The sequence below is a fragment of the Battus philenor genome, unplaced genomic scaffold, assembly GCF_028537555.1.
Source record: "Battus philenor isolate CCGP_79_NKW_IND1 unplaced genomic scaffold, ilBatPhil1.0.hap1 SCAF_7, whole genome shotgun sequence".
In the NCBI taxonomy this organism is placed as follows: Eukaryota; Metazoa; Arthropoda; class Insecta; order Lepidoptera; family Papilionidae; genus Battus; species Battus philenor.
The window spans coordinates 8,106,062-8,131,758 of NW_027181737.1; the positions used below are offsets into that span (position 1 = coordinate 8,106,062).

Below are 25,697 nucleotides of genomic sequence, written 5' to 3' on the forward strand. Positions count from 1 at the left end.
ATCTCTTGAGTCAAGGATGTCGAACTCGTCAAATTCAGAAATTGCTCTTTTCGAAGCGCAAACACTTCCTTCTACCAGCTTCGATCACCCATGGATAGATCAGTGCCATTAGTGACTCAAACTTTCTAGCCAGGTGTCATCCTGAATAACAAACTAAATTTAAAAGCACTCATCGTAAACACGTGAAAAAAGCGGCCTTCGCACTCGGCCGCCTCTATCTACTGCTAAACAGCGGGAGACAAACTCCAGGTGGTACACAATAGGTTGCGTAGACCTGCATATTGGCATGGAACTGTCAACTGTCGCCCAGTTCATTAAACTTGCATCAATTCATTACTTTGACTCTGACGGTCAACACAAATTCATTGATTGTAGATGCCGCTGCCTATAATACGAGCATACCGGGTGTATATTCAAACGCCGCATCGTCTATAGATCGAGACACGTACTCTAGTCTTTACACCACGCGACGTTTATTAGACAAGCTACATACAACTGCACACCATTATCATCGCCACTGGTAATCGAATGGTCTTTTTGGAAACTAGGTCGGATCAAATATCACAGGGGTCGATAAATCGCAATCATACTAAATAGAAGTGTTGCTGGGGTTTTTTTCGCCACTTCCGCCAGCGCTAACGCTTTCTAAAACGGTAGTACTGATATTAGCCGGGCAATAGCAACCAGCCATCGAGTCGGCTTCGGCTGTCGAGTGACATCCCAAACCGAGGTCCCCTCGAGGCGGCCCTTGAACCTTGACCTAGTCACTCCATGGAACGTTTACCGAAGCGATCTAAGAGCTCGGCGGCCTCCTAATCCGGTAAAGTAGTAGTAGTATGTAACGTCCCGAAACGAGGCTCCCCACCTTCGATACTTTAAAAGATGCCTTACACTATTTATTTAACGGATTGAAAAAAAAAAACAAATTTACTTTTTTACACGAATACACCTACTCGTTCCATCATATACTGGTATAAAAATGTAATACATCATGTGTTACAAGTAATGACGAAATAAAATGAAACAAACACACACTTTATTACTTAAGAAACACAAAGTTTAAATTGTATATTTTTACCACGTTAAACGCATAACATGATCGGTCTTTCTTTTAGATGTTTTTATAAAACCAAGAAACTGAAGCTCTGCAACGGCACGGGTAAAACGGGTCCTGGAACAAAAGATGTTTAAGAAAGTTTCAATAAAATTAAAACATAGTCAACAAAGTTATCAATTTGTTTTGATGCGATAATAAACTTTTATAAGTAATTGTCAACCTTTTTTGCGAACTTTTATGCCGTCTTTAATCATCGCATAAATGTAGGAACATAAGCAGAACGTCATTTTGCAACTAACTTAGTAAATCTTATGACCAACTTTAACTTTCGATTTAGGATAAAATATATGTACACATAACAAACTTCATTCACGTATCCGCATGCTTGCTAAGTACGTAATAATAAGTAAACAAAATGTACGTAAAGCAGATGCGAAGTGTCACGGCCGTTGTCTTTCAACATAAAAATCGTTCCTTATAAAGATTTGAATTTGAAGAAAAATAATACGGTTGCTAAAACTGTGGGACAAATTACTAGTTACAAATTCATACAGTACAGATGGGAGGGTACGTTTAAAAATAAGGCAAAATCTTTGAATGACTCTCGGAAAAACTGAAATAAGATCGATCTATAAAAATTAATGTTTAATGTTGAACGAAATATGCAACGTTAAGTATATATTGTGCTACTTCGTCTAATCCCGGTCTTTAAAGTTTTAATTTATTTAAATATAAATAGTAGCTAAAATATTAAACAGAAATACATAACATTTCGTGGGCTCTCAAAATCCGCCGTTTGTTGATTTTATTAGCTTTTTTGTGTATATTTAAGACACCCAATACTGTCGAATTTCCATAACATTTTCTTCGAGATATTGATGGTGTTCTTAGAAAACAGAAATGTTACAACATACATATTTACATAGGAATGATGCCAACAAAACCAAACTTTTAGAATCAAACATTATATCATAGTTTATTTTAAGTTTACGCTAGACATGCGTTAAGGTAAATTTGGGATTAAATTAAAAAAAAAAAGAATATATTTTACTATGGATCAGTGTGACCTTTCTAGATATCGTTAATATAACAATATTTACATGAATCCCTTTTTCCTTTTGCCACGCCATTAACTTGAGAATGTGTTTACTGAACGACTTTTCCTTCACCTTTTTTTAATTTTCGTAAAATTTTAAAAAACGTTCTTTAGAAAAAAAAAAAATTTGCGAAAAACATTGATTTTTTTTTAAATATGATGGACAATTAAAACGATGCTTATTTACTCGCTATGAACTTTGCGCGTTTACCAGTTCAGGTGCTAAAAATTTATGTTGGTTTTTAATAATTACATTGATCATCATTTATTTGTCACTAAAAATATTATTTTATTATATATTCAATGAACAAATAAAGCAATCACCCTAAAATAAATACATTACATTATATAATTGGACTTGCAAATGACTTCTGGTAGTAAAAATTCTGTCTAAACAGCTAATATTTAAAGAAAATACATGTCCAGTGTGTTATAATTTTAATCTGATGGTTCATATTAACTAATGTAAAAATATGACATACGTAACACCTAGAAACTGAGATAGGAAGCGAGAAATTAAACCAGTCTTAACTAATCAGTCAATTGTCCCGGAATTTGTTCAGTGTTAAATGTTATATATCTGATATGACATGTATGTATGACCGTCGTGTTAAAAGTTATTCTATCTATACCAAAAACACAGGTTTATTTTTGCTAAGCCTAAATCTGTTTAAAACTAAAGACACGAGGTCTTAACCCTTTCTTTATCAGCGCCAGAGTTAGACAGCATCCGCTGGACACGCTGTGTGTACCAGTGCCGCATTTAGGTGGCATCCATTTACCGTCCCTTATATTGCATTGTCATTGAACTGATTTCTCTACGGGTACAACCATGTTATTGAATACGTCTTTACTCAAAAACAATTCTTCGAAAGTATAGTATGTATTTGGAAACTAAAAATTAAAATATAAAAAAGTATTATCGCAATAATAATCTACTAAGGTTATTTGTAGTGCGAATGGTACAAGACAGGAATCTAAATATGAATGTTAAAATTATAATGTGGGCTTATGTGTAGTACCCTGTTTTAAGATTTATCACAGACAAATACATTACTTAGAATTATACTCACTTTCATTTTAATTAATATACCAGTAAAATCTTTAAATAACGTAAATAAGAAAATTCGAACATCAGCCTACCGCCAAGCACGTCGCGGCACACTGCCCGGTGCAATAGCGTCACTTCGGCGGAACGTACTGCAGTAAGGAAAGGCTTAATACACGCTGTGGTTTATATGAGAAAAAGAAAAGAATTTTTTAATTGTTTTACTAACACGTTTTAATTTTTTCTTTTCATAAGAAAGTTTCTCGCGCCTTAATTAAATTTAAAAAAATGGTAGTGCCATTTTCGTGCCATATGCATAGCAACACTTAGCAACTTGTCCTTAGTTAAATATATTACATTTTAAAAAACTATTTGTTCAATCCATTCATTATATTTATTCACATTTTTATATCACTGACATTTTTGTTAATCGCAATTAACTTAAAAGGCGAAATTTAACATTCATATCAAAATTTAAAGACTCCTGAAAAAGACAATTCGATAGTCTAAGAAACTTACTGAATACTTGAATCCTGCTGACGTTGATCTTCTTCCTCTGTAGGATTGATTACAGCGGCGAATGCTTGCAGCCAATCGTAAAGATTAATGTGTTTTCCGCATTCTCTATGCAGTTTGTAAACCAAACATACGTCTGGTAAACTGTCCACTGCGCTATCTAAAGAAGGTAGCCGACAGCAATGACACTGGCGGGTAAAAAATAGAAATCTTTTTTAAACATTTGTATTGAGGAATATAATCTAATATCTCACTTATCACTTGTGATACAGATTTGAAATGGTACAAGCTAATAAGTAATTATAAGTTGCCCTCAAATAAGAATACGAAAATTCTTGAATATTACTTTTTGGCAATACATTCAAGTGCTATGTTGATACCCACCTAGACGGTTCCTATTGACTAAGCAATACGTAGTAAATACTATTTTAATAATGTCAAGTAACATAAATCTAATAACATTATCTAAATACAAATCAAAACGGAAGTTAAAAACTCTTAACATATCACTGCGATATGTATACTACTATTTCAATTGACTGACAAACTTCATCATCACTTCAGCTGTAAGTCATCCACTGCTAGACATAGACCTTCGCCATAGACTTTCAATTTGGACAATTTCAATTTATATTGAGCGGGAGGGGGACATTAGTAATTAAATCCGATTTTACAAACCGCGTTGACAAATATTTTTTTACTCGAGTGTAATTTATAATATTTTTGAATAATAGCCCGTTTTAAATGGCAGCGGGCGAGGCACAAAGCTCGTGCAACCGAGGGCTGTTGGGTCCGAAAGGTTTTCGAGTGGCGACTACGAACCGGTAGGCGCAGCTTATTTAGGCACCCCACGAGTTTGACCGACGACATAGTTTAGGTCGCAGGAAGTTGCTGGATGCGGGCAGCGTCAGAGCGGACGTCGTGGCGATTTTTGAAGAAGGTCAATGCCTTGCAGTGGGCGTGTATCAGCTGAAAATAAGAAAATAAGTACCTGTAAATAATGGAACGGATTATTCAATGCAGTGTGCAGAGCGCCACGTGGGGAGCCAACTATTTGCTTTTTAATATTTGTTACGTCACTGAAGAACATGATTTCATGAAACGTTTGTGTATGTGGAGGTAGTAATCCTTTTGAAAAAACTTCTTCCAAGTAACTCACAAACCTCGACCGGATCATCTCAAATTCCGATTGTACTCTATCCACTCTAGTTGCCTGAAGTAGTTTCTGTGAAATAAACAGTAATTTTCTCAATACTTTGTTTTTATTTGTAGTCTACTAAGTACCTTACACGTCCAAATTGCATTGACATTACACTACAAAGGTCACGATAATCAAATATATCTAGTCTTGTACACTGATAATGCTATGAAGGTGAAGTCAATTTAGAAAAAAAAACGCTGCGGTATACGGCATTCTACAACTACAAACTTTACAAAATTACAAATGTTAAAAATTCGTCTTCTAAATCATACTTTTGTGTGTTTAATACCTATCCTATTTTTATACATTTATTTAAAAAGGGCATCCAATATTCGTACCGGGTCAACCAGAGTAAACTTCAACGTCGGAAGTCGCGGACTGAAACGCGTGCATCAATTTCATGATATTGTACACGTCGTAAATATTTTCGCATATTTTTTTATACTTATAAAAATGTTTTAATGTCCTTGTTAAATATTCAGGCTTTCTTTTTTAAACATTTATATTCAAAATATCTTTATTAGTTTAGGCATGTACATGAACTTTTGAATCGTCAATTATTTTAACATTATAAGTAGTCATATATAAGCTCGGAATGCTGATCTGCTGAGAAGAGCCAGAAACTCAATAGATGCTCTTTTAAATAAAATTTAACAGTTCAGTGCAAAAAAATTAAAACGGAAACGGAAAACCAAAGACAACATTCAACATGAACTTTACCTCTTTTAATTTATATCTATTTCCAGGAAATTTCGTGTTGATTTCCTTATCGTCATTGGAATGTGTTAATAATGTAACTTCATTATTTGCATTTTCTAATTGTCTCAGAAACATCATCATGTGAACTCGTACTGATTTTATAAAAGCAACGCCGAAATCACTGTCAAACATTTTAACATTGTTCGAATTGTTCTTCAATGGTGTAGTTCTCAGTGGTTTGACAGGTGATGATATTTGCAAGGCATGATTCACAGTCTTCAATGCATCCTTTACATTATCAATTAATCTCAGTTGAGATTGGAAATTTATTAATTGCATACATTCACGAAAACCTGTGGTAACTGATATATTTTCAGTTGCGCACTTTGAATATATTTCTCGTACCTTAAATTAAACAACATAATATTGATATCTCCAAAACATCTCGTCTAAAATACCGTAGTGTCTAAAAAAAAAGTTCTTTGACCAATGTGTGTTGCTGCCACTGTGGGTGTTTATCGGCAGAAAAGAAGAAAATTTGATAAATGTAATTAAGGTATTATAATCACAAGAAAAATTCATAAATTATTCCTTAAGAAAAATTAATATTTTAAAGAATTTTAATAGAAGTTCTAACTTATTAACGAATAACAACATTTTTTTTCTTACAATGCATACATACAAACTGCATCATTGTACGATTCTCAATTCTTTCCTTTTAAATATTGTTTTACTTTTTTAAAGCTTACGCTTGTAATGAAATTATTTAATTAACTAAGAATGTTCAGAAACAATAATTTACTTACCGATTTCCCTAAAATATTTTTAGGTAAATCTTTCACGAAAATGTACAACAGTCTAACACAGATATGAAAACTAAATAGGTAATCGCGAAGTTTATACATCTCCTTGCACAAAACTTCTCTTAGGAATACATCATCTTCGAAAAGCATTATCTTAATACGACAATTTTGCTTTTCTAAATAGCCTCGGAAGGACATTAGTTGTCTGACATTTTCTAAATCTTCTGAACTTAATTCCAAGATCACTTTATCGATTTTGTCCCGTTCACAGCAAAGAGATTTTAAGTTATTACCGAAATAATGGTCCATCATACAGTACTGAAAAGGTAATGGTAATTATAAAAATGTAAGAAAAATCATTCAATAAATTAAGTTCATAAATCATCTCGTGCTTCTTCCATGCCTTTAATATTTTGCAGCTTATCGTTTATTTTCATAACCGGATCATTACACACAGGATTTTGTCATCACAAAACCATCTATTCTTAGCCAAGTAATTTGATGAGCTATGGCAGGGGTGGCCAACCTGCGGTTCGCGAACCACACGCAGCTCTGAAGGAATATTTGAAACGTACGTAGCCTAGTTATCTACTAATATTTGTGGTATTTTACCTAATGCTAACCAGCATTTGAAAGACCTACTGGGAAGTGCTGTCACCAATTATTGACCAAATTTTCAAGAATTATCAAAAGATGCTTATTAAAGGCGTTTAATTTTTACTATTTAAGAACAATATACATGTTTTGTACTTTTTAAAATATTTTATTAATGATATAAAATATTCATTGATTATAAATTCTATAAAAATAAATAAATTTTAAATAAGTATTTAATTGCGGCTCGCGAAAAATTATAAAATTTGAAGAACGGCTCCAACCATTAAAAAGTTTGGCCATCCCTGAGCTGTGGTATTCCTACAATCTAAACACAATGAAGTATGCACCTTACTAAGTCATCTTTTTACAAAGTCAAAAGAAAATTATTTAAATGAAATGAAGTCTTAGGCAATACCTAAAATTTCATAAATCATAAATATTTTAACAATTGTTCGTTTTAATTACATTATTACTAAAGATGAAGATAAATAAATAATAAAAATTAAAATACAACCTTTGTAACAATTAATTACATTATTGTAATCACCTTTATACTTTGTAGGAGCCCAGCTACAGAGAAATCATAAAACAGAAATACATCTGTTAGCAACTCATAAGCTTTTCCGGATAAATGAAAGGGACTGGTTGGTGTTAAGAAAATATTTTCCAATACCTGAAAATAATTGATTTTTATTACCTGCTTTGTATCATATTTATATTACATCCACTGCTAAAAATCCATAATTTAGCGCGATATTCAAAGATCTTATATTATCAAAGTAATAGTAAATTCTGATAACAATCATGACTCATCATATCAATATGGTATTAATTTTTGCTCCCTGAGTCTTTTCGATGAATTCTCGATATGAATTTTTAAACTACTTTTAATAAGTTTTTATATTTTTAACAATTTTATACAATTCATTACAGAATGTGACTGTCAATATCATTCTCTAAAGTCTTAAAAGTTCTGTTAAAGTCTTAAAGGTCTTAAATCAGTAGCTTCTGTGCTTTGATTTTATCTTATAATTTGTATTAAAGATAAACTCATTACAGATGAATTTACACACATTAAAGATAAATTCATTTTTAATAGAACAATATAAACAACCTAAGGTCAACAAGTTCAAGATATCTATTTCACTTAAAGGCTAAAAAAGAGGTGCACTGCTGCCATTATTTTTTCTACTTTTAATGATTTTTTATGTTAAAAATATTTTTTTAAGTAATTTAGAACTTATTTCATTGCGAATACCAAGAAAGTTTTTCCATCGCATCTATAAAAAGCGTATTTTATTGTTTAACAAATGTTATGGCTGTATTGCATAAATCTTTTATATAAATATAAATAGTTAAGTGCAGGTCCTGCGCAAGCTATTTTTTTTTAATCGGACTCTTACTGCTGCCCAAATGACATTCGCAGATTCCGCGGGTTCGAATGGTACAGACGCAAGAGTACATTTCACTGGATTGAGAGGCCACAGAGCACTTAGATCGCTTTGTCGGACGCTCCATGGAGTGGCCAAGGTCAGGGCCACCGTTAGGGTACCTCGGCTTTGGCTGTCAATCGTCGACATGTTTTTTTTTTGGCATATTTTCATATGGGTACGGTTCTCATAGAGCAGAAAATCGAAAAATTGCAACAAAAATAGTAACGCCAATTTTTTTTTATTTTCATACAAACCATATTATAAATGTACATGTCAATAGAAAACAAAAAAATGTTTGAATATAGTAAAACCAAAACTATATGTAACCATAAAGCATTACAATTTTGTAAGTAATTAAAAAAAATTGAATAAAGTAAACACTCTAAGGTATGTTTTTTTTGTATTGTATTGCATCAGGCCTAAAACCATTGACAGAACAAAGTCGGCAGATAGTTTATTAAAACTAACAGATGCATTAAAAAAATTATAGGTTTACTCACTTGGTTCATGAAAACTGGAGATGAGTGAGAATGAAAAACCTTTATAAGAAGTTTAGACGATACATTATAAGGAAATGACTTGTGTAGTGCAGAAACTGAAGTAGCAACTCCAAAAACAAGCACAAATGGCAGTGTAGATATATGTGAACTAAAATCAAAACAACCAAAATACAAAAATAAACAAAAATGTAATGAAAGGATAATAATGAGTAAACTAGTCTTGTAATTGACAAGTACTGTTTCTCTATGGGTATTTACTTTATTTAGCTTACTTGATGTGAGGTGGCAAAGCGCTAAAGATACTACGCTTAGACTTCTTAACTGTAACTAAGCCTTAGGCTTCCCTCTAGATCTTAACCCTTTCGCTGCGGAGCGCTTAAAAATGAATTACTCTCTCAGCAGCCGGCGCGATAGTAGATAGTCTGAACGAACGACACGTATTTATTTATGTGACAAAATATCCGCCCAGAAAGCGTATGCAGCTATCGTGTTAGTAACAAAGAAATTATTGACCATTATCATGCAATTATTGACACTATATTATAAAACAAATGTACGGCGTCAGAAGGCGCTATTCGCTGTGAGAAAACGTCTATAGCCGAACACCAGAAGGAGCTGTTCGCTGGGAGAGAGCGTTTGTAGCCGTGCGCCAAAAAGCGCTGTCCCCAGCGAAAGGGTTAAGCTAGGGCCGATACATTGTGTGTTGCACTAGTTTCAGATGCCGCCAAACTAAATCGCTTGGGTGGACGCTCTAGGGAGTAACTATGCATGGGCCCTGAGAATCCGAATTCTGCTTGAGATATCACTCAATCTGCGTTTAAAATTCCAGCGTATTTTGTGGATGCCTATACTGCTAAACTACAGATACTATTAGTTACCGATTTTCCAAAAAAAAAAGTCAAAGTATATTAAAGAAAAAGTTTTGATTTTTTGAAGACTTTCAAGTTTGTGAAAAAAAATATAAAAAGCGTAAGCAACCCAAAAAGTCAAAAAGAAATTTAAAATTCTAAAAACATTGTCTATTAATTTTACCATGTTGCATGCATACTAACACTTGCAAGTTGTGATTATATATAACTATGTTTATGAACTAACTCACCTAATTATCATAACAAAATCTTGCAATATATTGCAATTGAAACTTTCAAAATCAGGGATTATAATGACCAAAAGTCTCCTTGTATTAGAAAATCTGATGTTACTTGATAAATTGGCTTGATATTTGTTATGGTACCACTTCTGCAATATTTTCATTGTGCACTGGCTTTTTTTCAGTCTCGGTCTAATTATTGTATTGCTGTCATCTAAACATTCATCTTCAGAATTGTCCTAAAATTTATCAAATGAAAAAAACATTACAAACAAATTATTGAAAGATAGTTTTTTCATTCTTACATGTGTACAAAACCCAGGTTGTTGGTGAACCATAGCTGCAACAGCCTTTGGAGGCAGCAAAAATATTTTATTTATAACAAATTTATTTCTAACTTTCATTTCAAATATTATTCAAATAAACATAAAAAATATCTATACAAAAACACAACTTGAACATAGATTCCAAGATTCTTATCAGATATACTCAAATCAATATCCATCTTTTATCAGGTGAAACAGAAGTGGAGTGAAATGAAAAATTATATAAAATAAATTGAAAATCACTTACTGACAAGATGTTTTGTCCATTTATAAGCTGCCAAATCATATTTTCTACCATTAATTTGATAGAAGAACCGTCATAAGAATTAATTATTGCAACATGTGGTGTTATGTTATCCCTGAAACATAAATACATTCAAAATAAATTATTAATGACAGTAATATACACTTATAATATGTACTTGTCACCATGAGTTTCCAAAGACATGCAATAAACTTTTAATATTTTATTCAAGATGCTTGTCTGCTCTTAAACAAACAATATTTTGATTATACAATTTACTGTAATCAATGATTCATCATTAGCCATTACACATGCATTGCAAGACATATGCCTCCCATAAAAGATCACCTTGATTGAGCATTGCACTGCCTGCATCCATCTACTTCCCTCAACTTTAACCATATTTTTGGTTCACCCAGTGGGGGCCTTATCTATGCTGCATTTACCAATATGTGGTCGCCATTTGAGAACTTTTCCACCCAATAACTATTGGTTATATGAGCAAGGTGCCAAGGCCACTGCTGGTAACCTTCTTCTGTGAATCTCATTCCTGATTTTATCTCACTGTAGCTTCAAGTAAAGCTATTTCTGTTACTGTGTCCGTGACCTCAAGCCTTCTTATAAGGCTCATCATGAGCTACCATATTTCGAATCCATAGATCATCACCAACACTACACACTAGTCAAAGACCTTCAAGTATCAATAATTGCATGTAAAAAGTATAGAACAAAAAAATACTTATTTTACCTCGTCAAATCAATAAGAGTTGTAATCTGAGAAACATGATCTGGCTGATTTACTCCGGTTAATAATGTTGCTGTGGGTATAACACCATTGGGAGTAAATGATTGATCATTGTGTTGGAATGAATTTATATAACTGACAACATCATTTAGTAACAAACTGTATGTTTTATGGTGCAATTGCTGTAATATAACAAATTGAATCCTTAAAAAACTAATCTAAATAGAACTAATTTCAATAAATTTTAAGCAGGTAATACAGTAGTTCATTTTATTTTTATGTTCCAGTGATTCAAATGTGTTGTAGCAATTATGGTTCAAAGTATGTTCAGTAATTATTTAAAAATAGTTTTCAATAAACTTTCATAACAAATGAATTTTGAGTTCTAATTTTTATACAATTATTTTATTATTATTATGATTTAAATACTACCTACTGGATGAAAATCATATTTCATGTTAAATAATGTGTGGAAAGACATTAACTTTGCAAAAATGATATTTCTTGAGATATTCTTTATGTTCTAGTTACAAACACCTTAACAATCAATGAGCAGATATTCAGAAATGTATTCTGAAAATGTGGGTTACTTTAATAAAAAGGATCTATGAATAATGAATGTACATAGAAATAATATTACCAGTCCCATTTGATATCAAAAAAATTGTATCCAACTGTGGATTCTATAGCTGGAATTATGATGATGATGATGATAAGTATATAGACAAAACATGTGGATGGAGGATCAGTCAAATAAGTGATAATATTTTGTAAGTAATCATTGTAACCCATTAATTACTTTTGTAATTTACATTTTATTCTTTTTCTAATGTAATAGTATAATGGGAGTTTATTTATATTCCCTTAAATTAAGTGTAATGACATTGCGCTATCCATGGCCAAAATTTTATTAAATTGAAATATTAAAATAAATTAAATTAAAAATTAAAAATCAGACTTTTTAAACTAAGAAAATTATATGTATAACAGGCCTTGTTCAGACATTTTCATTTTAGATTTCACCAGTATAAGGAATTAAAAAAAATCATAATATAATAATTTTATAGTAGTTTACATCCCTTGCCTAAAATTACACAAATGTGTTGAGTAACCTATGGACAATTTTATTACAGTATCAATAAATAAACATAAAAGAATTAAAATTTAAATGCCTCTATATCATACTGTTATAGCAAGTAAAGAATAGCAAAATAACAACGTAATAAAAAATAATCAAAAACATTTCTCTAAGCTTTTGTTTTAAATACTGCTATATTTAAAAAAAATATATTACCTTTATCTCATTTTCTAGCAAACCCCAATTTCTTTTAAAATGGACATACCAGGGTTCTTTAGTTGAAATTGAATTAAATAAACAACTAGATTTCTGTTTAATCTTCTTGTTTCTTTTAAAACCATTCGCAAATATAAAAACACCCTGAAAAAATGAAGAGACTAATATATAAACTACCAGAATAAGACAAGTCGATCAATTTAAAGAGTTCCGCTACCTTTGAAACTGATACTGTAACATCATTTTCCATTATTGTTTAATAAATTGAACAATTTTCATTTAATCGTCTTTTTACATTCACAACAAAAATATTGTTCAGTGTCAAATTTACTATTAATGTTACTTAGTTTGACGGATACCGCAGAGCACACTGCTCTTTCAACATAGATGTCAGAAATGCTTCTTCTACGACTGTTAATTTCTGAACGAAAAACGGACACACAATCAGTTTTGATAAAAAAAAGCTTTAATATAATTTGATGGTAATCAATTTTTAAAATTCGAGTAGCAAAGTTGAAGAAGCGTGTGGTATAATGTGGTATAATAATATCAATTTGAACCACGCACATAATTAAAATTAATCAGTTCTCAAAGATAGAACTTATAGTTATACTAATTAATATAACTGCTTATCTATTTAATTCAAGTGACGATCACAGAAAATTATGTCTTTAATTATATGTCGATAAATTTTTTTGCTGTATGTTGCGTTTTTTACGACCACATAAAATCATCTGCCCAGAGCTATAGACCCACTACGTTTTAGTTCTACAATTATTAATAAGTTAAACTTTCTTAGTTAATTAACTAATTTTTTAGATTTTTATAGTTAATTCACACTTAGACCTTTTTGTACACTCTGTAATTGTCGATAAAGCAATTATAAAAAAACTAAAGATATTTTATTTATGGTATGATAGAAGTATAACACCACAGTAGTCGAAGTTAACATTAGTTCATTTATTAAAATAATTTTGGTACTTTGATAAGTCATGTGTTCGAACGCTTGAGAAAACCGTTATTGTTTAAAACCGATAACTGTTTTTCCAAATCATTATTTATTTAACGCATCGATAAGCTATTTACGTTAAATTTTAGAAACTATAAAGAATATCTCAATGCATTGTTAATAAATACTTTTTACAAAATTAAGTGTTAGTACACAATTCTTAAAAACTCTTATTAATGCTGAGAATGTAATGATTATTTGATCAAAATGAACTAGTTATGTTCCTTGTATTCTAAAAAAAATAAAGGTTAATTCATATTAACATGTCCTGCGTTTAACATATTTTAACATGCTGAACAAGAATTGCTGCAAATATTGGATCATTTGATTTTTGTTATTTATGGGATTATTTTGTGTATGAGATTTAGAAGTAAAAGTCAATAGAAAAAACACCTTTAAACAACATTTATTTCAGTTCAGGTAGGTATTACAATTCAAGAAGGTTTACAGCCACAGTTATGAAGTCGAAAAAACATTCATATCTACCACATCAATGCTATTAAATTTATTTGAGATATAAATATGAAAAACAAAGATGTAGATGCTTAAATTGGAACTTAATTTCATAAAGCAAGGCATATTGCTTTTGTTTGATAGATGTTAAGAAAGTTGAAAAAGTAATGTTCAATACAAAATATGTAAAAGATGATCTTAATGTTAAATGTCATTCATAAGACTGAATGTTGTGAAAAGATATATAAAAATTTCTAAAGAGTAGTCTTTATCTTATACATAAAATCATAATGTCTTACAGAATGTAAATAGACTAATATATACAAAAATTATTTTAAAGGAAAATATTTAACTAAAAATAGTTTTTGTGTAAATAAAAAATTAAGATACTTCTCCACAATACTAACAGTAATAGAAAGTTCAAAAGTATATTGTTGCTATAGCAACTAACTTTAATAGGAGACAAAATGACACAAAGTACTTTTAATACTGGATCTGGTGCAGTTGTTCCCGGAGCTCCCGTTGTCGCTGCTGCAATAATTTCTTTTTTATGCTACTGCAAAATGGCACCATGCACTTCTTTGCTTCACAGAATTTCGCATGGTAACAGCATAGGGCAATTAGTTGTTTGCAAATGGGACATTCCCCTTTTGTCTTCCGCTTGCATACCTTTGTGTGATAAATAACTCGTCTCATCTTGTGACAGTTATACTGTATGCAATTTACTCTATGACAATGACAAGCATGTGCTAATGATAGCACACATCTCTGTATAGCTTTTTTCCGCTCTTCTTGAGCATCCGCATGTGTATCATCTTCCATATTATAGTCCCTAATTTTGAATGTTTTTATTGCCCAGCGAGTGAAAAGTGATCTATTTCTTGTACAATGTACAAGAAATATCTTCTTAGGAGATGTATTTTTATATAAAATATACACTTCAACAGTTTACAGTCCAAATGCAATGTGAGACTGCAAATAAAAGATGAACACTTTTAGTAAATATATTAGTCAAGACATAGCTGTTACATTATCAGACAAAATACTTTGTAAATTCGCTGTGCTTTGTACTAGGAGTAAATCATGGGGATAAACTTATCACAACAATGATGATATAATTGCTTTGTACAGTTTCTATAAACCCTGCAAACATGAAAAACTAACAACTCACTCAAATATAATAACATACGCTTAACTTAAATACTTGAATAAATGATTGAAAATGTAATAAATAGAAATTGCACTCAAGCAATTGTTGTTAATTTGGCTAAAAATTGGCACATAACAGTATGTGCATTAATTTAAATTCTTAGGTCAAAAAAATGACTTAATCTGTCTTATACATAGGCAATAGTTGTAACATTATAATGTTTTAAAGTTTTTTTTTACTTAAAGGAACGTTACATTTAAGCGTAAAAGTCGACATATGTAAAAAGTTTAACAACTTTTGAATATTGACCATTATATAATTATTAAATAATATTTTGTTACATAATAACATATAAAATAACACGTGTATACATCACTTTAACATTTAGACATTCTTACATACGGCCAAAGTCTACATAACAATTTATCTTTTAAAAAGCGAAATAAAAATATTGTATTTAATGTTTTTATATATAATTTTAATATAATTTTGAATTTTGAAAAAATGTTTACAATGAATACTTTATTTTAAATCTATTAAATGAAAACAAACTTTTAGAAAAAACTAAAATAATACGCGTTAAAAAAAACATTTTTATGATACAAATATTCACTTACCCAAATTACCATAACTGTTGAGCACCAATCAATAAAACGTAACCAAAGTTGCCAGTTATTATTTATATTTATGGTGACTTGTACAGAAAATATTTTTAACTAAAATTTATTTAACGAAACTATACTTTCAATTAATGATTATTACTTTAACAAATAGTTTCAGATACGCTAGTTATTAAGTTTTTTTTTTGTATAATAGAATTACTACATAAGACTGAAGATTATTGTTAAAAAAAAATTGGCTTATATTTTAAATCAAATTTTTAGTTTTTTTAAAAATTCTGTATTCTTATAGACGTATATTGACTTTTAAGTTAAAGTTATAAATACAAAAATAATGACTCGGAGAACAAGTGAGTTACAGAATGTAAAATAATTTACTGCGGCAACATTAACATATTTTAGATTTATGTTTCGAAAAATATTTGAAAGATGTACTATTACTCACCATAGAATTAATTGTGGTAACTCGTAATAGTTTGCATAGTTCAAATTTTCGAAATCTTAACAAACCAAACAGTGCGTTTAGATCTGTTTAGACAATATCCTATCAGATAAGATATTACATATTCAACCTAACCATATATAACAGCTAATATCAATTTTCTAAATAAAAATCATTATAAAATCATAAAAAGAAAAATAAAAGTCTTCTAATAAAGGCTTTTTTTATAACTAATAACAATTGCAAACTTATTATAGGAAATGTTCTTAATGGCCGATGTTTCTAGTGTTTTTAGTTTCAGACTATTTTATTTTTCATCAATTACGAATTTAATTACCTTCAAAAACTCAAATAAAATTGTATACCATGCAAAAACTATAACAAATAATGATTTGGTTCTAAAAAAAGGTCTCCAACTATTTTCTCATAAACCAATACCTTATTCATTTCAAGGGTGAAATTTATGGTTATAAATTTTAAGGAATTTTCGGCACAAGCTAAACATTTACGGTTTTTATTGCGTAAAACATACTTTTATAGATTTAATAAAAGCTTGACGAAGCGACAGTTTTTGACAATTTCAATAAAAATACGTTCATGTCATAGTTCGTCTACCTGTCGAATCACTTCGTCGTTTATTTTATTTGACCGATTTTCTTTTACTCGTGTAGAAATAATGTTTATAAAAATGTGCATAAGGTAAATTGCTGATGTATGATGTACATTCACCATTGCAAGTATAGAACACAAACACAGTTTTTTACTGCTGCCCAAATAGCATTTGCATAACTTTAAATTGCTTTTCAATCAATCCTTCTTGTAATTGTGCAACGAGGGACGGTATCCAGGTGAAATAAATGTAGCAAGAGCAAGGGATGCTCGGAATTGCTCTTTGTCTAATTGCACTTGTAACAGAAGCATGTGGCAGTAAACTTGACTTGGATGATCTTTATTTTGTATAATCAACAGAGAATACAATGCATATAACTTTTTGACATAAAAGTATCATTACGTTTTCATTTTATCTCTAATCACAGATGGACATAACATAAATAATTTATAACTAAATTGCGCGTTTCTATCCAGGTAATTGAATAATATGCGATAACTGTTAATCGAGTTTTTGGCATTACCTGGCAAATATGTAGTATATTCTGACCATGCATGTGGCTGGTGCCTTTTGGCCAAGTTTAGTTTAATATTTTATGATTCTTAATAGTGGAGCTTATGACATAGAGTCTATGGGAATGATATAACACTTTAAGGGTCGGAATTAGCATCTTATGATGTAAGGAATCGTTACACTTTTTCACAAATCTTTTATTGAATTATATCGATGTAATTCGGGCGGCACCTGATCTAATAACAATTACCTAAACTTAGACATATTGATCAATAATATTATCTGTGTAATGTTTGTCACGTCATTCGGGATTCCTTCGGATAATCTAAATAGCGCATGTGGCACTGCTGCTTTGGAATCAACCAGTTCGGAGCCAATTATTAAGCAGCCAAATTCCGATTCTGTAAAATCATCATAAACATCATTTTAGCCGTAGGACGACCACAGCTGAACTTAGGACTTAAGCTAACTCTTTAGATTTCCAATAGGACCGGATGGAAGCAGCCTGCAGCCAGCCTCTTCTAACCCTAACAAGGTTATCTGTTCATCTTAAGAGTGAACGTCTCACGTTGCGCTTGCGGGTTTGTTCTGCCTCTCGTTTATTTTGTACAATAGAGTTACAGTCACTTTGACATATTTTGACAAATGAAAATATCGATTAATATTGTCAGGGTCAAATTAATGAAAATTTAAATTAAATAATATAATTTAAGTTAACAAAAACATAAATTTATTGTCCAAACTTATTTATAATTTCCTTAGAAAAAATCAAAATTTAGGAATACTTGCTAATAATTTATACTAATAGTATTTACACTGAAAGAATTACTTATTTGCATCTTTATACAAATATTTCAATGAAAGTTTATCGTGGCATAACATTAAAGCAACTTTGCAAAATATTTTTATATTTACATCAAAATAAAATTTTAATAATAAGCATGAAACGCGGTAAACGTACGTAAAGCTTTTAGGAAATCTAGTATATAAATTAGAGAAATTTGATTTTTATGTTTCATTGGCTCTATGGTTTAATTAGTTACTCAAGGTTTGTAATTTATCTGTCTATTAATAACGGAGATTTCCAAGTATTTACTGACTCATCACCAATCTGAAATCATTATAGGCCTAAAATTTTGCCGTAATATTTCTTTTATCAAATAGAGGTCAGCTAAGAATGGATTTCAGTCAATTCTGCCTGCAACTGCGTTGAAACTAAGTTTAAAGTTGTTTGCAAAGCGGGCGGGAGACAGCTAGTATAAAACTAACTTAGTATAGTTTTTTTTTTAAATAAGTTAATAATATAAATAAGCATTTAGTAGGAATTAGTTCCTAACCTTTCGTGGTAAGAGTGTGACCTTTGTATATCATAATTTACTTTCGTTGTCGAAAATTTATTTAATACAATTTATTAAAATAATTTTAATTGGTAATAGGTGTAAAAGATTTAAAGGGGAGAATGTGGAGCTATTTCTTATCAACCATAAGAATTATTACATTTTCTTTATTGAAACGTAAGAGACCAATAATTTCTGGTAGTACAGTCTACTTAGACAGATAGTAAACAAAAAATAATTTTTATATGAAGTAGTCTGAATTTTGAAAAGTCTTTTTTGCTATGTCATCATTACGGTATTTATTATTTATGAAATTGATTTTACAAAACATTAATTTTTGGATCGGGTATACCATACATTAATTGACAGCAAATATGAGTATACATTTAACCCTTTGAAGCTTTTACATCACCACTAGCAACTTTTATTTATATCATCATATGAATAACCTTTTTGACTTTAATTCATTGCGCAATGAAAACAATATCATGTTAAATTGTTTTATGATTTTATAGTCCAGATACTTGTCTGCGCATATATAACATCTTTTAATTTAGATGACATTGCCGAGATAATAACATAGAGTTTTATTTGTATTGACCGAGGGTCGCCAAACTCTTCACTTATGTAGTTTCAACAGTTTTGACAGTCATGTAATATTGGTATGTTATAATTGGATCTTACACAGTATTTACGTATTATTGCCTTATAGATATTTTGGCTTTGTTGCTCATATTATATACATCGACCGTAATGTATAAGTGCGTTAAGAATAAGCGTTAACGTCGGTCTTGTGTTTAGATTTGTTTGTAATAAGAAAAATAAACATTTCGTGTTACATACTTTTATGTGAAATTAAATAATTATCTAACACCTCGCTGATTTCATTATTTAAAAAAATATCGAATTCAAATATATTATATCAACTAAGAGGTATTAATTAGAATTTTCATTACATTGATATACCATTAATTTCGAGTATTTGCCAAAAAGTTCGTATTTACCTATGAATTTCCATAAAAAAGACCAAAGCTATCTTATGTCTATTCGTTAGTAGTTGCAAGTATTGACTATTTATAAACTAATATTAAACTAGAATTAGCATCTATAATGTACTGGTTTTTGAATAGATCTATATTAAAATAAGGTACACGCTACATAAATATCAAACGTCATGGTCACTGCGTAGGAGAACGTGGTGGTAGAGTCGACTCTTCGCATGGAGAATGGCGTTCGTCTTCTGTACTAAATTTATATTCTCTCTCTCCTGCTTGATGTTCTGACCCTGAGGGAGTGTTTCTGCCTTCTCCACTGGCTGCTGCAGCTTCTAGAGGGGGTCCAGATGGTCCAAAAGACATTGCGTCTCCACTGTAAGCCACTTCCCCAGTGCCCACGTATTCTGAAGGTTGATAGCCGTATGTATTTAAACTGAAACAAAATTAAACATTTCGTCGAGTGACTTTTCTTAGTTAAACGTTTTTTATACACAAATAGCTTAAGGATTAAATAGTGACTCTTCAGAAGGAAGCTCTGGAGCGTCAAACTCTAATTCTACTCGAGAATAGTGCCGTTTGTCTGCATTATTAATTCTCCAAAACTTTGAAATGAAAAACACTTGCATTGCCATTTCAGCCGTGATACGGGTGGATGCCCTGCGCTACGCTTGCCGGTTCGTGTCCTGCACTCCAGAACCTTAAGGCCCCACTAGCCATCTTTTCTAAGCACCACATAGGCCTACCTACCTAGGAGGCAGGTCACTTACTTACCAATCCTCTGGGCTATCATCGTTTCTCTTGGTCGTCTATGGATGTCCTCAACACACTTTTCATGAAAACGTTAAGTACTAATATGTCTTAAACTGTGTTTCCGGTATTTTATTTTTGTTTTTTCATCTGACTTTCTTCACCTATTTCGGATTTGTACGTAGCATAACAGCATCGCCAAGATCCGAAAATGTTAAAAAAGAGATAAACTTTGTATTATTATAATTTTGTTCTCTTTGTAACAGTGCTCTCATCATGTAAATAATTTTCATTAAAGATACTCGCACTTTCAAAAACGTACTTAGTAAAAATGTGAATAATTAAGTGAAGTAATAATTCACATAATAACCATCGACTTCAAATTTTTTATGTTTTATCATCACTTTATAGTAAAAACAAACAGAGTAATCATGGTTACTACAGTAGATCCACTACTTTTTTAAACAGATAAATTATAGCTTTAATGGAATTTGAAGTCACTGCGGACTTAAAAGAGCAGTGCGCAAAACTCGTTGTGCTTAAATCTCTTATAGATAACCACGATCGAAGGCACACTCGGGAGCTACCAAATTATATATATTACCAGATTGGGGAACCACTGAGCTCTTATTACACTTCTGCAGGTGCTCTTTATTTTTTACTGGCATACCCTAGTTCTTTTCACCGAATTACAATACATTTAATATATAATACGATACGAGATTCAATTTTATTTCGTTATTTTTTGGTAAATATCAGTTAAACAGAGAAATAACAAAATATACCTGTTCGGCCAATATGAAATGTCTTCAATAGCGTGGTGAGCGTAAGGAGCATAAGCGTGTTGATAATAAGGCGAATGGTGTTGAGTTGGGGCTTCGTATTGTATAGGGTAGAGGGGCGCTGGGGGGGCAGATGGGGCTGACGTGCTAGTTGGCGGCGCCGCTGCATACTCGATGGGCGCTGGATACGCATGCGGCGGTGTACGGTACGGAACTGGCGAGGCGGTAGGCTGTGGAGGACTGTTCCCTTGCGCTGAGCTCCAGTAGCCGCTGCCCGCCCACGTGTAATTGGTACTACCGTTTGATGTCCCCGCCGATGATCTCTCAGTGTTGTTGTATGAAGCTGAATAAAAACAATTATTGGGATAACGAAAACTCTAATTTGCTTTTTAAAATATTGATAACAGAATCCTTAAAGTCCAATATTTAGTTAAAGAGTTTTAGTAATAGACAAATGCTGTTTGCTCATCGGTATATTTACATTTTCTGAATTAATGATGGCTAGGCTTAGTCTAGATCTTTGACAATAACTAAACCAGAGAGCTCTCTCGACATCAGCCAGGGTCAGCATCATTATTACTATAATCTTAATTAGAAGAAATAAGAATAAAGAAGCCTTAACATGACGTAACATCAACAATAATACAAAACTGAAAAAACTTCGTTAATCGCTCGTCATATAAAAAGCAAACAAAACTTACAAGGAGGAGACAATGTTCTGGGTCTTGATGGTGGTCGAGGTGGGTAAGGAGCTGGTCTTCTTGAAGCAGAGTTGCTACTACCATACAACGACTGAGAAGTAACGAACCAGCCTCCGACTGGAATATAAATAAAGTCAGTTTGGTATTTCTTACACAATAAAAACAAAATCAAAATTAAGTAAAACGAAAGAAAGTGTTAAATAAGTTTCTAATGATGTTTATACTAACAAAGCGTAGGTTTTCTTATTAATGTATAAAAAATATTGTGCACATAAAAAAATTCTCATGCTATTAATATATTAATTACAAATAATAATGTATTCAAACAAGGTTTTATTAATCTATGTTAATATTTTTCTTTTAAGAAAGTTAGCAAAAAATTGTCGTTTAGGTGTCGGTACATATAAAAAACCCACAAATATTTACATTACTTGTTGGACAAATTTATCTAACGCTCTAATTTTTGCTCTACAATCTACTCTAAAAACTGTTTACCAGTACATTATTACAAAAGTCGACTATGTTTCTATGTTGTATGTACGACTATGTTTCTGTGTTTGTATTCTCATAAATTTTTTTATAAGTTCTGTGTCTTAGAAAAATGAATGCACTGTAGTTGGGACCAAAGAAAAAGAACGGAACGATATTTCCTCTCTTCTTTCAGATTTCAATAATGTGGCGATTCCAGTAGCACTATATCTGCCTCGACAAACTTCATACTGTCAAGGGTTTACCCTAGAGGCGTATCAAAGATAATCCTGACATATTTTTTATTTTAATTATTTCTCATATATTTTGACAGTTAGAAATAAGTGTTTTTAATTTACCCTTCTAAATCTCATTTAAAAATATTTCACTTTATACATATATTTACTTACATTGCGGATATTGATGAGGAGAATTACTTTGTTGCGGATAATGTGACCCGACGAAATCTCTCTGATAGTACCCTTCAGGCCTTTCCTTTGCGTCTAAAAACGCTTTCGCAAAAGGATTATATTTTATCTTAAGTGAAGTAACTTCTTCATTTTGGTATGCTGTCACTGCGATGAATTGCGTCTCCGGAAAAGGGTAAGTCATGATTCGACGCAGGTCAGTTCCAACTTTCACCAGGTGTACACGAGGCTCATATTTGTGGAGAGAATTTAGCATGATCTTGAAAATAATAAAAAGTATAATATTAAATAATAAAAAGAACACGTACCAACAAAATTATTTTTAATTATTAAGATAACATAACACTCAAAAGTTATATTCGACCGTAAAATAAAGAAAGTCATTCTATATGTCAACGGTTCATTTATTTACATACTAAATGTAAATAAGATTCAAATGTCATTTGTTTATTGAAAGTAACATACTGGCCCGGATCATATAGACATGAATGTTATGGATCTTGCGTTGCCTTTAATACCTTTTTCACACCTTTTTAGAAATCGTACTTCCCTCTCGCAACCTAAATTAATAGAAAATCTAATGGGTAATTTACATATTCACGCAATGTACGGGAATTTCAAATAACCCAGACATTACAATGTTATGAAATGTGCACTGAATAGCAGAAATTCCCCTTTTACAAATGTTAAAGTATCAACAAGAATCTACTGAGGTCAAAGTGCCACCTGTTGGGTCTGAAGTCCTGTGAGAATTCTTAGATTACTTTTTTATAAAAGCCATACAGTGTTTAAATATTTGAATAAGGATTTTATTAATAAAATCACCATTTACACACCACTTAACAATTTTAAACTATGATACTTTAAAACCACAGTTTATAACACCATGTTTTCGCAATATTGTATGAAAAAGATTCAGATTTCCTATATTAGAAAACCAAAAGTTAACCGAAAAGTCTATAACAAGAAGCGGAATACGGATGTTACCATAATTAAATAGTATGACATCTGCTTGCAGTAGATAAAGAAACTATTAACATAAAAAACATAGAATGGTAAACATAGCGCAAAGACAATAATTATTACAAATGATAGTGCGTACGGACACCCGCTAAATAGTTAGTAAAGCTACAGATTTCACACCGTGTCGTCAACATATGGATCTGGATGTATCTAATGTTTGCTTTCATATTCATTCGCACCACATACAAGCGTGAGAAATGACTTCTATGAACTCGCGGTAGCTCCGAAACTGTAACATCATCGCACCTACATCAAACAGGCTTTCTATTATCAAAAGTTAGTATTCCGTTTGTTCTGCTACCTGCTAATTATGCACAGACTTAGAATGAAAGCAATATCTATTCTGTTGTAATTAAACATTAATGAATTCTATTACATTTTCGAGAATTCCTATAAACATTTCATTAATATTATAAATACTGCATCACGATAATATTTCTTCCTACGATATCCATCTCTAATTTGTTATGATAAAAATTTAATTATCCAAGATTTTTATCAAAGAATTTTATTTATTTAAGGATATATAAGAGGCACATAAATTTTAAAAAAAAAACTAAATACGTGCCCATTTATAACGGATTTAATGTTTTTCAAATAGTCCCCTTGAGATTATATGCATCGCTGCATTCCTCAAAACTGTTGCGAAAATTAATGGACCTATAGCGCTTCGGGGGTCTTTTCAAGGCGATTTTGAAGCTAATACTTTTTCGGCATCATGAAACCGTATTAAGAAAGTCGCAAAGAAGTTAAAAAAGTATTGTCCGGGTGGACAACGACTCTAATGCATTGCATACAAGAATTCTTTCTAAGTTTTTTTCTATTACTTCTGCTATTATCTTTTCAGGAAAAAAACATAGTTACGAAAGGTGCGTCACGTGTCTTGGCAACCCTTGAAAAATAGGACAATATGTGTATTCACATAGCCCTTTAAAATTTTAGTCGTTATACTAACAGAACCATATTTAGCCAATATTATATCATAAAGCTTTTAAAAGTGTAAAAGACGATAAAAAAGATTACTACTGCTAAAAATATAATTTCAACATACCTGTCCGTTTCCGTTCGTTTTGTTTGTAAGTTTAACTTTAGCAAATGATATAGGTTCCTTCATCCAGTGTGCCCCGAAGTTCGGGCTTTCCGGGTGAATGTAGATCGCATTGGAGGGTGGAACTTCAGCCTTACCTCCTGGTACCTAAACAAATATTTGTTTTATGCTTAGTTTTACAAAAACTTCTTTTATTTGTAGACTTAAAAAGTTAATATGCTTCAGGTACAAAGTATTTATACTGGGCATTGTAGTTCGATCACTTCTCTCACACATACCACTTTAGGAGCAAAGCAAAGGCAAGGTTGAAGTATGGCCTAGTAACCAATATAATTTTAAATTTTACAATAATAAAAGTGATCCGCTTGTATGTAAAATGTACTATTCGCGTACAATTTCACCCTTAATAATTAATATTTGATTAAGATTTTATAGTAAGTATGAAAAAATTCCTGAAAACAGATACCAATTGCCGACAACAAAGTTTGAGTTAGTGAAACTTTGAGATGTAAATTTGTATTTTTTATAATATTACAATATCTTGACCAAAAAAATTTGTCCCAAACAAAGGTCAACTAAAAATTATATATCAATATTATAAGTTAATATTTACAATGTATTATTCTCCACATTAAGCTTTAGATCTTTTCGGGCCTTTTTTTTTTTTTAATTATCATTATGACTCGGTAGTCAACGATGTAACTACGAATCAAGTTTTAGTT

At 31.3% G+C, this 25,697-nt stretch overlaps 2 protein-coding genes across 3 annotated transcripts in view; both read right to left on the minus strand.

Moving 5' to 3' along the window:
* Positions 1 to 1,014: 1,014 nt before the first annotated feature.
* Orc3 (origin recognition complex subunit 3) lies at positions 1,015 to 12,955 on the minus strand. Its single transcript, XM_068774702.1, has 12 exons — positions 12,867 to 12,955; positions 12,650 to 12,793; positions 11,359 to 11,537; positions 10,614 to 10,725; positions 10,050 to 10,279; positions 8,951 to 9,098; positions 7,565 to 7,690; positions 6,424 to 6,738; positions 5,639 to 6,022; positions 4,709 to 4,942; positions 3,721 to 3,905; positions 1,015 to 1,171 (listed from the first exon to the last, which is right to left on the minus strand). The coding sequence occupies exons 1-12, from the start codon at positions 12,897 to 12,899 to the stop codon at positions 1,075 to 1,077; spliced, it is 2,187 nt and encodes a 728-aa protein (XP_068630803.1). The 5' UTR covers positions 12,900 to 12,955; the 3' UTR covers positions 1,015 to 1,074.
* Positions 12,956 to 18,402: 5,447 nt separating this feature from the next.
* Positions 18,403 to 25,697, minus strand: part of byn (brachyenteron) — a 30,802-nt gene continuing 23,507 nt past the window's right edge. For both annotated transcript variants that reach the window (XM_068774375.1, XM_068774376.1), the window contains exons 4-8: positions 24,979 to 25,122; positions 22,887 to 23,163; positions 22,009 to 22,125; positions 21,311 to 21,650; positions 18,403 to 20,211 (exon numbers count right to left, since the gene is read on the minus strand). In XM_068774375.1, the coding sequence (XP_068630476.1) occupies positions 19,962 to 20,211; positions 21,311 to 21,650; positions 22,009 to 22,125; positions 22,887 to 23,163; positions 24,979 to 25,122 (1,128 nt within the window). In that variant the 3' untranslated portion in view covers positions 18,403 to 19,961. The remainder of the gene's footprint in view (positions 20,212 to 21,310; positions 21,651 to 22,008; positions 22,126 to 22,886; positions 23,164 to 24,978; positions 25,123 to 25,697) is intronic.

Excerpts from the sequence above, each read along its gene's own strand:
- Orc3 (XM_068774702.1), bottom strand. The coding sequence starts at position 12,899 with ATGGAAAATGATGTTACAGTATCAGTTTCAAAG. Across the intron at positions 10,280-10,613 it reads ATGGACAAAACATCTTGTCA|GACAATTCTGAAGATGAATG; the intron begins GTAAGTGATTTT and ends GATAAATTTTAG. Across the intron at positions 6,023-6,423 it reads AAAATATTTTAGGGAAATCG|GTACGAGAAATATATTCAAA; the intron begins GTAAGTAAATTA and ends GTTTAATTTAAG.